Source organism: Achroia grisella, unplaced genomic scaffold, assembly GCF_030625045.1.
Source record: "Achroia grisella isolate CSIRO2021 unplaced genomic scaffold, CSIRO_AGI_Agris_v1 utg542, whole genome shotgun sequence".
Lineage (NCBI taxonomy): Eukaryota > Metazoa > Arthropoda > Insecta > Lepidoptera > Pyralidae > Achroia > Achroia grisella.
In genome coordinates, this window is record NW_026712928.1 from 2,628 (window position 1) to 16,696 (window position 14,069).

The 14,069-nt window shown below is 31.0% G+C and overlaps 1 protein-coding gene across 1 annotated transcript; it reads left to right on the forward strand.

Annotated features, from left to right (window-relative positions):
* Positions 1-455: 455 nt before the first annotated feature.
* On the forward strand, positions 456-13,265 carry LOC131847811 (eukaryotic translation initiation factor 4 gamma 3-like; the record flags this gene model as incomplete). The annotated part of the gene is made up of 19 exons (XM_059197467.1): positions 456-861; positions 1,031-1,336; positions 1,413-1,543; positions 1,633-1,798; positions 2,124-2,293; positions 2,621-2,824; positions 2,898-3,044; positions 3,166-3,250; positions 3,744-4,099; positions 5,766-5,951; positions 7,274-7,427; positions 8,027-8,104; positions 9,350-9,644; positions 9,825-10,011; positions 10,462-10,638; positions 10,734-10,892; positions 11,116-11,347; positions 11,443-11,544; positions 11,632-13,265. Coding segments are annotated over 19 exons (3,621 nt in total), but the record flags the coding sequence as incomplete, so codon positions are not given.
* Between the last annotated feature and the right edge of the window lie 804 nt (positions 13,266-14,069).

Here is a 14,069-nt window from a genome sequence, read left to right on the forward strand (position 1 = left end):
TATCTATGTTCAAATTTCTTGTAAAATTCCTAAAAATTTAAATGTGATGATTATAATATAAAAAACTAATTAGTGTTTGTGTACTTTTAGTACCTTTTCCAAATCATTAGAATTGGCCAACCTTACTTATTAATATAGTATGCCTTAAAATAATTAGTCATTAAAATTTAAAAAAAAAGAACGACTGACTGACTGCTGTTAATTGATTTGAGGCAGATTTTATTAATATTAAATTGTAGGAAAATAGTATAAATTTATAGGGACACACAAAACATGAATAAAATCTGATTCAATTCAATTTATTTTTAAAATACCATTTTATGTCCTGTGTACTATTAATACCTACTCACTCAAATTTAATAGTAGCTTCATATACTGCATGCATGCATGGCATGTATAATTTTGGTATCCTAGTGAGTAATAGGTAATTAGATAATATCTAACTAATAAAATAATTTGTTACAGTGATTAGTTCAGTTGATAGTTTTCAAGAAGTTATCAACCCTCCAACTAGTCAGTACAGTCAGATAACTGGAGTAGATTTATCCAAGACACAGGCAACGAAACTCACAGAGATTCCTTTCGAGATTGATTCTGATACTATTCATATCAAAGTTGATAAAGGAAATAAGCCTGAACCGACAGAACTTGCAGTACCTACTCCTACAGAATTATTGTCAGCAGGAATAGAAAAAGTTGCCAAGGAGTTTCCTGCTGCGCCTGACACATTTCTTGAAAGTAATCAAATATCTCGTGCAATACAAGCCCAAGTCAAGTTAACACAAAGTTTAGTCAGCTGTCTTCGCACTAATCAACCTGATTCTAAGATGAAAGATATTAATCTTAATAATAAATCTACTGGTTTGTTATCATCTTTCATCTTATTAATTCTGTTTAACATTTCTGTTCAATTCTTTTTAAAACTACTGTTCTATCCTAATCTGTACCTTTGCTTTAATATCTAATATTATATCTATATATTAACATGTGTATAATATATTGTGTAATAAACTATTATTTTCTTTTAAAGACTCCGACTCTGCTAATGGCAATAGTACAGATGTGACAAAGATTGAGACTAAAGAAGATATAAATAAAAATGAAAAACTTGTGAAGAATACTAAGAAGAAATCTGTAAAAATGGCCAACAGTGATGCAAATGTTACTGAGACAGTATCATATGAAAATGGTAAAAATGAGACTGATAAAGTAAGTAATATAGAACAGGAGCAGAGTTTGTTATCATCAAAGGAAGAAGAGGCTGTGTCTAAACCCACTGAAATAGCTGTTACTCCTGTGGTAACCAAGTTTACACCTAAACACAATTATAGTGAAGGTTTGTATCACATTCCAGTATAGTTTATAACATTTCTCATTTAGATTATTTTACATAATCTTAATCTGTATTTCAGATCAGTGGTCTCCATTAAATAAATCAGGCAAAAGATGTTATGATCTAGAGTTGCTAAAACAAATCAAAGACGATCCTCTTTCCAAAAACAAGCCTAACATACCTCTTTTAGAGACATGCAATATTGTCAGAGTGAGTAATTTTCTGATTTAGTAACAAATAAATTTAATAATATGAAATATTAATATACACTAATATACTAATTAAATTATTATTTACAGTCAACTCCAACATATGAAAATATGCCATTCGCACCGATACAACAGAGGCCCATTATTAGCGATACGTTTATGCCTGCATTTGGAAAAGGCCCAAATTTAGTGGGTGTTATTAGAAGTACTGGTCCTCGTGATGTTAAGAAAGATAGCAGAAATATGTCATTGGGAGGCGAGTAATCATTTATAATGTCGTTAGTTATCCTTATCCAACTTTTATTTAAGCTCTTATACTCGTAATGGGATTGGTCTGATGACTGATTTATTTTATTTCTCTAGTATTAATTAACTTTTGTCAGTCTGGCTATATGCCGACAATTATTTAAAAGAGCAATAAGCAATTATCTTGCTTATTCTTTCTTGTGATTAGTCTGCTCTCCGAATAAGTATTAGAATAAAAAATATAGATATCTATTCAAAAATTATTTGAATAAAGTTTATTTATACTTCTAAATAGTTAATATTAACATACAGATTCTTTGATTTTTATAATCCAGGCAAAGGAAGCATGAAATCAAGTACGAGCCAGAGTGGTAATAGTGGTGCCAAAGTTATTCACGTGGTGACATTATCGCGTGAAGAGGTGAAGTTAAATGAAGTTGACTCAGCATGGAAACCATCTAGATTTAGGAAAGAAACTCTTACTGAGGATGATTATAAAACACAAGTGAGTTTTATTATTTTATTGTATTGATAATCATAAAATAATACACTTTTCTTCCAGTTATCCTATGCGGCACCGAAGTAAGTGCCGCATACTTATATTCAACATGGGTAATGTGAGTGGGACCCGTAGCCGTCTTCATAAATTTATATCTCTGTGTCACTTCCTGAGTACTAACCAGAAATATAAGTTTCACAACTAATCATAAATTCGAACACACTACATTAGGTCGGGTATTGAATCATTAACAAGGCCATGACTAAATATATATGCACATATATGTTATTGATATTTATATTTTTTTTTATTTTATTGACTATATTTTTTTAGGATTTGTATAAGAAGTTCAGAGGAATACTTAATAAATTGACCCCTCAAAAGTTTGACACTTTATTAGAGAAAGTGAAAACTCTCAATATTGATACACAAACACGTCTCGAGGGTGTCATTGACATTGTTTTTGAAAAGGCTATAGATGAACCTAATTTCTCGGAAGCCTATGCAGCGATGTGTAACAAACTCTCAATGCTCAAGGTAATTAGATTTATTAGATTTACTATTTACATATATATTTCATATGTCATCTTTACTCAATGTAAATTTACAGGTACCTGCAGATAAAGCAAGTGCTCCTAACCAATATGTAAATTTTAGAGCACTTATTATCAGCAAATGTCAGAATCAATTTGTAACTAAGAAAGTAGATGAGCAAGTTCTGAAATTAGAGAAAGAAAAAGCTGAATGTAATGATCCTGTAAGTAGAGTCAATTCTATTCAAACATGTTATACTTTAAATATAAATTGGATAATTTAAGAACTTGGATTAAATAAAATAGTATGGTATTGTTTATATTAAAATTATTCTTTTTATTTAGAACAAAAAGAAGGAACTGCAATTGATGCTTAAGGAAGAAAATAGGCGAGCCAGGATGCGTTCAGTTGGGAATGTCAGATTCATTGGTAAGTTTTTGTTAACAAAATTACAATTAACTCATTTGACATACTTCAGGTTTTTAATCTTTTTTATTATTAAGACAAGAGCACGCACTATTAACAGTACTACTACCTAGACTATCATATATTACGTATTTAGAATACAAGCAATAACTATTCAAATTCATGTTTTAGTTTTTTAAGTACTTGCTTTTCCACTAAAAAATAATAAAGCCACATTTCTGTGCTGAATTATATTTACCTAATGAAAAGTAAGTACCACAACAAGCATTTATAAATATTTGATAAATTTAAAATTTTGCTTCAGCCAGTTACTGATAAAAGCCGACTTGCGAAAGGCAATAGCAATTGCGAATGTATGTCATATATATATATATATATATATATATATATGACATATATGTTATGTTCCATATATATATATAGTTAATTCTTCTTTACCTAAATGTTTTCTATTTTGTTTATACAATTGGTTATTGAAGATATTTTTTTATTTCAGGTGAATTATATAAATTAAAAATGCTTACATCTAAAATAATGGTATACTGTATGAACCATTTGATAGAAGATGTATTAGAGGAAGAAAACCTTGAATGTTTATGCAAACTGCTTACTACAATTGGGGAACAAGTCGAGAGTGAAGCAAAAACCCAATTGGATTCTGTATTTGAGAAAATGCAGAACATAATTTATGGCCGTAAAAGCAACAAAATTAGTAGTCGTGTTAGATTCATGATTCAGGATGTAATTGAATTAAGGAAACGAAGATGGGTTGTTAAGAGTGTAGTAGATTCACAACCTAAAATGATGGATCAAATTCAAAAAGAAGCTGAGCAGCAGCAACGTGAAATTGAGGTATAGTCACGTTAGAAATTTATTACAGTGCGTTTTGCAAAATATTATCTATTGTTTTTGTGTGAATATTGGGCACTTCGTCATTATTCATTGTAATCATTAAAGTATCTGTATTTAATATATGAATATGGAACGGTGCACTGGCTGACTGATGATGGCAAGGATACTAAGGCAATGATAGGATGAACATTAGTCAGGTCAGTTAGCACATAACGGCCAATACACAAGGAATTAAATGCAAGGGACACCTGTGTGAACGCACGCATGTGACATGACATGGCTACATACATTGCTAGCAATGGGTCTCTTACTCTTCTTTACAAAAGACAAACAACGATGTAAATGTGTGTCTATTTATAATATAAGAAATACTAATGACCAAACCTCCAACCTCCTAAAATTGTCTAGTTTTAATTTACAAAACAAATTACTATAGAATTTGCTCTTGATTTTATCACCAAAACTATTTTTTTTTCTGAACAGTCGAAGTATTAACAGATGTAGTAAAAGTTACCTCGCGGGTAGAGTATGATTACCAGGAGAATCATCGTCTCTTTATGTCTGATTAGTTATCGGGTTTCAGTAACCTATGCCTTTTAAGCCCATATATGTATGTTGGGGACTATTAGTTGGTTGGCCATCACATTATGATGATTTACTAACTGTATCTATTTGAAGCAGCAGTGTTTTATCTTTGCGGCCACTGTGTATGAAGTGAGATACTTATGAACCTTCAATGTTCTTGCAAACACAAAGGTGCATTTATAATCTGTTTCATAATATTGTCTTCAGCCCTTAGTATTATGCTTGTTGGATTGGAGTTTTCAACAGAACCCCATAACTGAATGCTGTAGGTCCAGATTGGTTTCTATATAGAGTTGAAGAGAACTTTGTTGTCAAGGGATAATTTTCCTTTTCTGCCTAGCAACCAATACATCCTCTTGTATTTTATATTTGGTCTCTTTTTATCTGAATGTGCTTTCTTCAAGTCGGCCGATGATCCAGTTGCATTACTAGATACTTCACTGTATCACTTTAGGGGAGAGTTTTCCTATCTAGGGTAACTGTGGGGCAGTTTCCTGGTCGCATACTGAATATCACATAAAGTGACTTGAATGTGCTGGCAACTATATTATATTTTTTGAGCCACTGGTTGATGAGAATATGGTCATTTTGTAAAGCTCGTGAGGCTTAGTCGTGGCACGTATTGCAAGTTAGAACTGAAGTGTCATTAACTTATCGAGCTATGGTTAAACCTTCACATTGTGGTAAGTCTAATGTGTAAATGGTATACAACACTGGTCAAACCTAAATTGATAAGTCGAATATTAAAATTGAGTGTGATACACAAACTTAAAATGAATGGGATATCATTGATTTGTTACATGAAATAATGCGACATTAAATCATTGTAACATACGGATGAACAAAGTCGCACCATATGGGTTCTATTTTGCACTAGTACACATTAGAAGCTACAGACACTGCGGCTTACATAATCCTGGAGCTGGAGGACGCTGCGTGAAGCATATGGAATTTGAATTTTAATACTGTACAATGTTCTGTTTTACCTTTTCGGTCTGGTATTCTGGTACAAAAGAATTGCCCTGATTATTTTTCTAAAAATATATATTTTTCATGTCTTATTTGGTTATTGTATTTGCAGTTAAAAAACGCCAACCCTATGGGTGGTTTCCGAAATCGTGATGAAGGTGGTCGTGGCAAACGTGGTGAAGGCAGAAGACAGAACTCTAATTCCTTCCAAATGGATAATAGCAATAATTGGACACATACCAAACGTTATACAATAGATACTTCCAAGTTAAAAGCTGTTAATTTAACAAGTAATAAAGTAAGTTCTTTTGTTTGTTTACACACACCGTTACTGCAATTTTTAACGTCTTTGTAAGCTATACACCTACTTGAATCGGTAAGCCACCTCTTTCACAAAGATTAACATTGTGAAGGTGGACTTTATTAACATGGATTAAAATTAGACACGTTCCTTGGTATGGTAGATTGCTATATTCCTAATATCGTAGAATCAAAAGGCACTGTAAAAACAATTGCTATCAAAAATAAGAATAGAATGTCAAAATTAAAAATACAATAAAAATACTACTTATTATATTTGTTACTATTTAAAATTTGAATTCTTTATAAAAAATTAAAATTAAATAAAGAACTGTATACAAATTATGCAATATTGTATGAAATCGTTCTACTTGTGTAGTCAATTGAAGTTATGACGCAATACCAAATAATTTCAATTAATAAAATGCGATAATGTAGGATCTAATGAAAGTAACAAAATTATTTATGTTACATTCATTCCAAATATTGTTAATCCAACCAATTTAAAAAGTGAGTACAATACCGTAGATACGGAACATTATTTATTATGGTCCTAGTTAGATTATATATTTATAAGGGTACCTTTATTGGTTTGATATACTTGTGAATTTTTAATGCCTTCAAACAATTATAATATTAATTGCGTTGTTCGTCGTTTCAATGCCATGCTGTCATTTCGGCAAAATTGCGATAACGTGACATTGTAACGAGGTTACTTAATCGACATACGATAGAACTATTTTTTATCTATAGGTAAAGTTACGTTTACGTCGCTATGCTATTTGATATCGTCAATAAAATGGGATTACTGACAGATGGCGTCATTTTCACTGCGCCACATAACGAAAATCGTTGCGGTGTATGTTATATAAATAGCACACTGAACATAAGTTTCATTCTCAACAATTGTTCTTGATTGTTACGGTATATAGCATTAAGGAGCCTCTTTTTACATGCTGTGCTAGGTTCAATTTGGACTAATTGACACTACTAAAAAGGCGTTGGGTATTCAGATTTATCAATACGGTATTATAATAGTCATTATTAGAATTAACTGTAATCTATATATCGACAAATAAACGACAAAAAGGAGAGTCCTATAAACATTTTCGTGAATTGTAATTAATGCTTTTAATGTTATAGTGCAAGAACATCTTTCTTTTTATATTGTTTCAATTTGTTAAATAATTATTGTAGATGTCAGACCAGACATGATAAACATATACTAACTGTGTTATACAGTGGTAATCATTATTATTACTGTAATTGGAATATACAATACAGTCTGCTGTTTTACATCTATGTGATATTATATTTCAGAATTTAAGTACTGTTAAATTGGCTCCTCCTGCATGGAGCCCTGCATTCAGTACTAAAACTGCAGCACAAATTAGTAGTAACAGCATGGTTGGTCTTACTAACAACAAGTATAGTGTTTTAGAAATGCAGCCAAACGATTCTAGTCCCATCAAAGGTAAGTTATTTTTTGTACTATCCATAATGACACTTTGTCATTCTTCAAATAACAAGAAAGCAAAATAAATATTTTTTTTTATATTTGTTTAGATCAAAAAAGTATTCATAGTGGCTATATGCTCATTTAATTCGAAAGAAACTAGGTTTAGCCCATTAAAATAATCAATGCAGTAGAATTATCCCTAGTCTTAAAGAATTTGGGTTTGTATACTAAATAAAAAAATCCATGGCTTCAAATTCTCTTTATAATATATATGTTTTTGTAGTCGACTTTCTGATTGACGTCGGCCCTTTTTGTACATTTATGGCGATTAAATTGCTTCAATATTCTAGGGTAGGCATAAAGTAACATGGTTTGTTATAAACTGGAAGTGAACAATTATGTTGGTGAATATAAAAGGGGGTTATTGCAATTATGGGAGGGATGTGGCTATTAATTGTAATAACTTCGGAAAATGTGGTTGGTTAACCATGACTTAATACTTTATATTAAACAATACATGAAATCTAGTCAGTCAGTTGTGATTCTTGAATGTATGTTTTCAAAATTATATCACAATATTTTCATTCAAAGTGACTACATTATAATTTTTTTAGGAAGCAAAGATACATCCCCAACCTATCAGGCAAAAGGTGCTTCCATTGAGAGGTCGACATTTACTAGAAGTGATTTCAGTAAGTAATTAATTAATTATCCTTATATTAGTCATTACAAAATACGTGTTAGGCTCTATTTGAAATACGTCAGTGTTATTATAATTAATAGCATCCTGAATGGTGTGCACCATTCCATACAACTAGTGCTTTACAGAATATATACAGTAGGAGTAGGTGTATTCTGTATGCATAGTGTGTAGGTGTCATGTCTTTAATATCACTACCCCATCTGAGTATATCAACAAGAACACGGACGGCAGGGCTCTCGGTGGCTACTTAGTCACTAATCATAGTCGCTAAATGTACCTGATAGAGACTCCATATTCTTTCGGTCAGAGATAAATTATGAGGTGACACTTCCTAGTCGATGTCATAAATGTGTATATAGTATAGTAGGAAATCTACTAGTAAACATCTTAGTTTGTTTTATCGACTGGGTTTCTTAAGGACTAAGATGTAATTTAATAATAATTTTGTATGAAGAGAAACTAAGGTCGTTATGAACATTAGTCTTAATTTAAAATGTTAATTGTGAAGAATCAGTTTTTTTTACTGTTTTATCAATAATTATATCATAGTTCGGTATTACGTTCATCTATTATTGAAAACCGCACATAATTCAGAGCTGAATGCTTGCTAACTACCTATCTATTTACATAAAAGTAAGGAGTCCTAGTCATATATTTTGCGATATTCCAAAATAATATTTGTAACCGTTGTATTATTTAATATTTATTGGTATTAATAAATATTTTTTTGTGAATCCCTGGTTTAGACTAAATATCTCTAACCAATGGAGCCCCTATAATGAAATATTATCATAGATGCATAACTAAATTTGAAACGTAATTGTTTGAAAATCATTAATTCCTTATCAGAATTGCTCTTACTTATAACTAAGACAAGGAAATGAGATTTAATAATTTTTTATTATGAAGTAACTAACTACTCGGCCCGCCTTCGCCCGGGTATATAATATTATCTACTAAAAAAACCGTGTCAAAATCCGTTGCGTAGTTTTAAATATTTAAGCATACATAGGAACAGACAGCGACAGCAACTTTTATTTTATACTATGTAATGATGTATAATTGTTTTCCCGGAAATAAAGGATTTTATATATATCTGTACAACCATTATCACTGGCGAATTGGTTTGGTATATGGTTAGTTAGTTAAACTTGACTTGATAACTTTAATGGATTCTTACGACATCATTCAAATAGAATAGTCTTGATACTATTACAATTTAATTTTTTTTTAGGCAGCGGCAGCGGCAGCCGTCCAGGTTTAGTGGGTACAGCTCTATCCAGCTCGGGTAGTCGCAGCGTAAGCGCTGCACCTCCTACCCCACCAGTCATTGCTGAGATTCCAGGACCTGTTACAGCAGCTGTTCCACAGGATCCACTGCCAGAAAACAAGAAGAAGTCTGTTCATGCAATGATTAACCTCGCTCTTTTGAACCCTGTTGACGATGAGTTGATACATGAAATACAAAGATTTGATACAAGAAATCATGCTGCAGTTGTTACGGAAATACTCAACATGGCACTGGAGAAGTAAGCTAGTTCATATCACATTAATTTTTGATCCCAGTATCAAAACTACAACATATGTTTCTTGGGAAATGAATAAATTTTCTTTACAAAAGAATATTTGATTGTATTATAGTTTCTTAATTCTTATATATAAAATCTAATATTTAGTGTATTTGATAATTAACAGTATGTATATTTCAGATCCCAGAAAGAAATAAACACTATAGCGAAGTTACTCTTACATTTGGTTTCAACAAATACTATCTTACCAGTTCATTTTGAATTGGGCATAACAGAAACTTTAGAATTTGCGCCTGATTTGTATATTGATATACCCATGTTATATGAATATTTAGGAGTGATCATTGCGCCGCATATTGAAAAGAGGGTATGTAAATATTTAATCATACACAAAATAAAACCAGGTTTGCCAGTGAAATATTAAAAAAAAAACACTTTGCCCTTTCTTTTAATTTTCATATTCAGATATAGCTTTAGCTATTCCTGAATCGATTTGTTGTAATATTCAGTGCTTCATTCACACATTATGCTGTTCCAATAGAACTTAACCTTTTATGGTAAAAGGTATACCTATGACATTATAGTAATTCGTATTGAATATGTGAATTATTTTATTACTTTTAGTATTATAATTAAATTACTTTAAATAAGGCTCCAATAGTGTAATGTATAAAATTCTTTTGTTTCAAGACCCGAGAAGAGAATAATGATGGTAGGATAATTTAAAAAAAATCCTATTTTGTAACCCAATTGTTTTTTAAAATCTGACGTTTTAGAAATTCATATGTAATTGTCACGGGAATGGATTTTCTTACAGCACATCACACTACTTCAAGTGTTTAGGCTTTCTGAAAATATTAAATCTGCGAAACAAGGACATTTACTACTAAAAGCAATAATAAGAGAGTTAAGAGATAGCATGGGACCTACTTTTGCAAAAAGTAAATGGCTGGAATCCAATCTTCAGTTTAATCAATGGATGCATGATGACCAGGTATGGCATAACTAAATAATTTCATAGTTACTCCAGTATTGATTGAAAGTTATATGATATGATCTAAAATATGCTAATAATTGTAACATTTTTAGGTAACGTCATGGCTAGCAGATAATAAATTTGAATTTTTGGAAGGAGTTACAAAATCTGAAGATTCAAAGAAAATATTAACTCCATCTGAGACACAGAAGAAATTACTTCAACTTCTGAATTCAGATGAGAATTGCGATTGTATAAAAGGCTGGGTACATGTAAGTAAAAAATTATTTATGGATCTGTTTGCTTTATATAAGGGTTTTGTTGTTAGTTGATATGGACGACGTGTTTGTGTCAATCAATCTCTTAATAGATAAATTGATTTTTGGCGAAATGTAAACAACAATATCTTCGTATTTGAAAATTTTGGTGAGGGTATATGTTGTGTATCATATCTAGTTAGCAGGTTTTATATTTGGTTGCAATGATTGTTATTAGGATAACTTGGGCAAGTCGTCGACTGAAGATTGGTTTATGAGGTCTCTAATTCAAGCCATTTGCGAACATGCCTTATTTGGCCCTGAAGGGCGCGATATACCTCATTTTAATCAAGAACGTATGAATAAATACGCTGGACTTATAAACGAATTTGGTGAATCGAAGAACGCGAGAGAAGCTAGTTGTTTAGTCGGAATACAACAGCTCATACACAGGCTAGAACACCCACAAGGTATAAAAATAATTTTTAATATTTCATTGCAGCCATCTTTAAACTTGTCAAATTTGAGCAAAGTTTATTTAAATAAAATTGTTTTATTTCTGCAGGGTTGACATTGCAAATTTTCCAATATTTGCATGAACAATATATTATTACAGTAGAAGGATTTGTAGCTTGGGAGGAATCTGAACTAGAGCCTGAAGGCAAAGGTAAGTTGGCAGTTGGATCGTTATTGTCACGTGGTTGTGGTTTGTGGACATGTAGTCGGTTAACTGGTTGTATTGTATAATTTGTAGGAGTAATGATGAAGGCGCTCACGTCGTTCTTCACGAACATTAAGGAGGCGGACGAGGCCGACTCGTGCAGCGAGGACTGACGCGGGCCTCCAGCTGCGGCAGTGCTGCCTCGGTCACCGCCGCCGCCGCCGCCGCCATCCTCCACTTCTACTCTGGCGCTCGCGTCCGATTCACCCGCTTATATCTTCTATATTTTTATATATTAGAAACATCCTACGTGGAACTCATAGAATATTTTATATTAACTATTATAGTAATGCTTAATCTAACAGAAGCTAGAAGAAAGATGTATAATATTTTTTAAAGCGATTGTTATTTATCAAGACATCAATGACAAAACCAGAATAAAATGGGCTTTTCCATTAATATAAATATATTTTATTGTTCAATAGATATTTGCATTGATTCACTTCTTTTAGTAATCAGAAAAATAACAATGTACCAAAATTATAAATTTTATATTTGACTATTAATAAAATTTTTGGACTTATTATGGAAAATTTCTGATCATAAATACTGTTGATATATTTAAAAATTGCAATACTTTTGGTCACTTGCATTGCTTTTCAACAGAACTTTTATTTCTATAATTATACTGGTCTCATTAAAAGTTTTATATTGTGATGTCATATTGTAACTATTTTATCCTATTTTTCTATTAAATATTTTATTACTTTATAAAGTTTGTAAGTTTTCGTGACTATAACTATTACAATTGAACTGACAAAATAATTATTTCGTTTTCAATTTTACAATACTAGTGTATTTGACGCCCACATGTTATTTTATCAGAAGTCTTTTGATATCATTTGAATTTTTATGCCTACAATTTACTACGTTTACATTATGGTGTAAAGGATTTTTATAAACGCTATGTATTATTTAAAAACGGCATGTCTTATATTTGTTGGAAGTTTAACTGGCCAAAAGTATTTCAATAACTTACTAAATTTCAGTACAAAAGAGTTCTTTCAGAATTATGTTATTAATAAATTATAGTTATCTGATCGTATCACAAAATTATGTAGGTTTATAGAAAAAATTATGTATCATATTTTATTATATTAACAATCAACCTGCTAATGATAAGTTTAAGACATAGTTAAATCGACAAAATAATATTTTCTAAGGCTTATTCTCTGTTAGCCAGATGAATATATTATTTTCTTCATTTATTGCAAAAGGGACGTATCTATTCACTATTTTATTTAACGCAAGTTATAACTTGTATGACTTGTAACATGGGTAGCATGTTAAGTTTATTTTATATTAATTTCGTTGTGACAACTGTTATCTGGCCATCAGAGAATACCCCGCACTAAGCAATACAGAAATCAAAGTGATTCATATAAAAAGACTAGCAATGATAATGGAGTACCTAATTAGTAATTATTAGTGCTATATATTTCATTTTGTACTTTATACAAGTGCTTATGAATTATAATGCGGAGACTTACAATAGTTAAATCTGTGTGGCAACTAAAGCACCAATAATGTAATCCTAAGCAATAATCATGTATCATAATCAAGAGTTTAATAAATATATAAATTTAATAAATATATAGATAAAACTAGATGACTGTATTTGCTATATGGTGTTGTAATTAGGCATGGATTTTATTAATCACGTGATTTTCAATGGATAGAGACCGCTAATTTATGAACTGATTAAAGTATAGTAATTAAAGAATATATGAAAAAAATACATAGTTTTACATAGATTTTCATAGTTTTACATTGAATGAAATATATTGAATCAAGTGTACATTGAATAAAATATGTTAACTTTATTCATATAGGAATTTTTAGTTCCATCCATCAAACCTTTCTGCTACCCTACTACCTACTCTTACCTAGTACATTTTCTTGTAACTTTTTGATTTTTTGCATATTTTATTATTTAGTTTTAACTATATTATAACGTCTCAGCAGTTGCTATCGTCTCATATCTGTCGTGGACATTAGCCATCTGGGGACGCATGCGTTTTTCGCTTCTATATGCAACTGAGTTAATTTGATTACTATAGCTACTCTTGTCAGTTATGTATGTTATGTAAATAAACTTTTTATGACAAAAACTTGTTTACTTTCTGAGTATTCCTAATTGAACACCTAACATATTGTGATCGGACAAATGTTATTCTTTAACAAAAATATCTGCTGAATATCATGTAAAAAGTATATGACAAAAGAATTGTACGGATTTCAAATTGTTAACCGTGTTCGTATGCCACAAACTAATAAAACGACCTAGTAAAACCTGTTTTTATTAATGTCTAAAAATATTTTGGGATATGATTTGCATAGTCATTGAATGAGAATATTCTCAACTATCGTATGTTTGCAAGCAAACCTTTAAATGTGTTATTAATTATGTTAATGGTAAAGTGCCGTGCCATGTGGAGTGGAGTGTGAGTGAATGGAGTGTGTCAACTTGA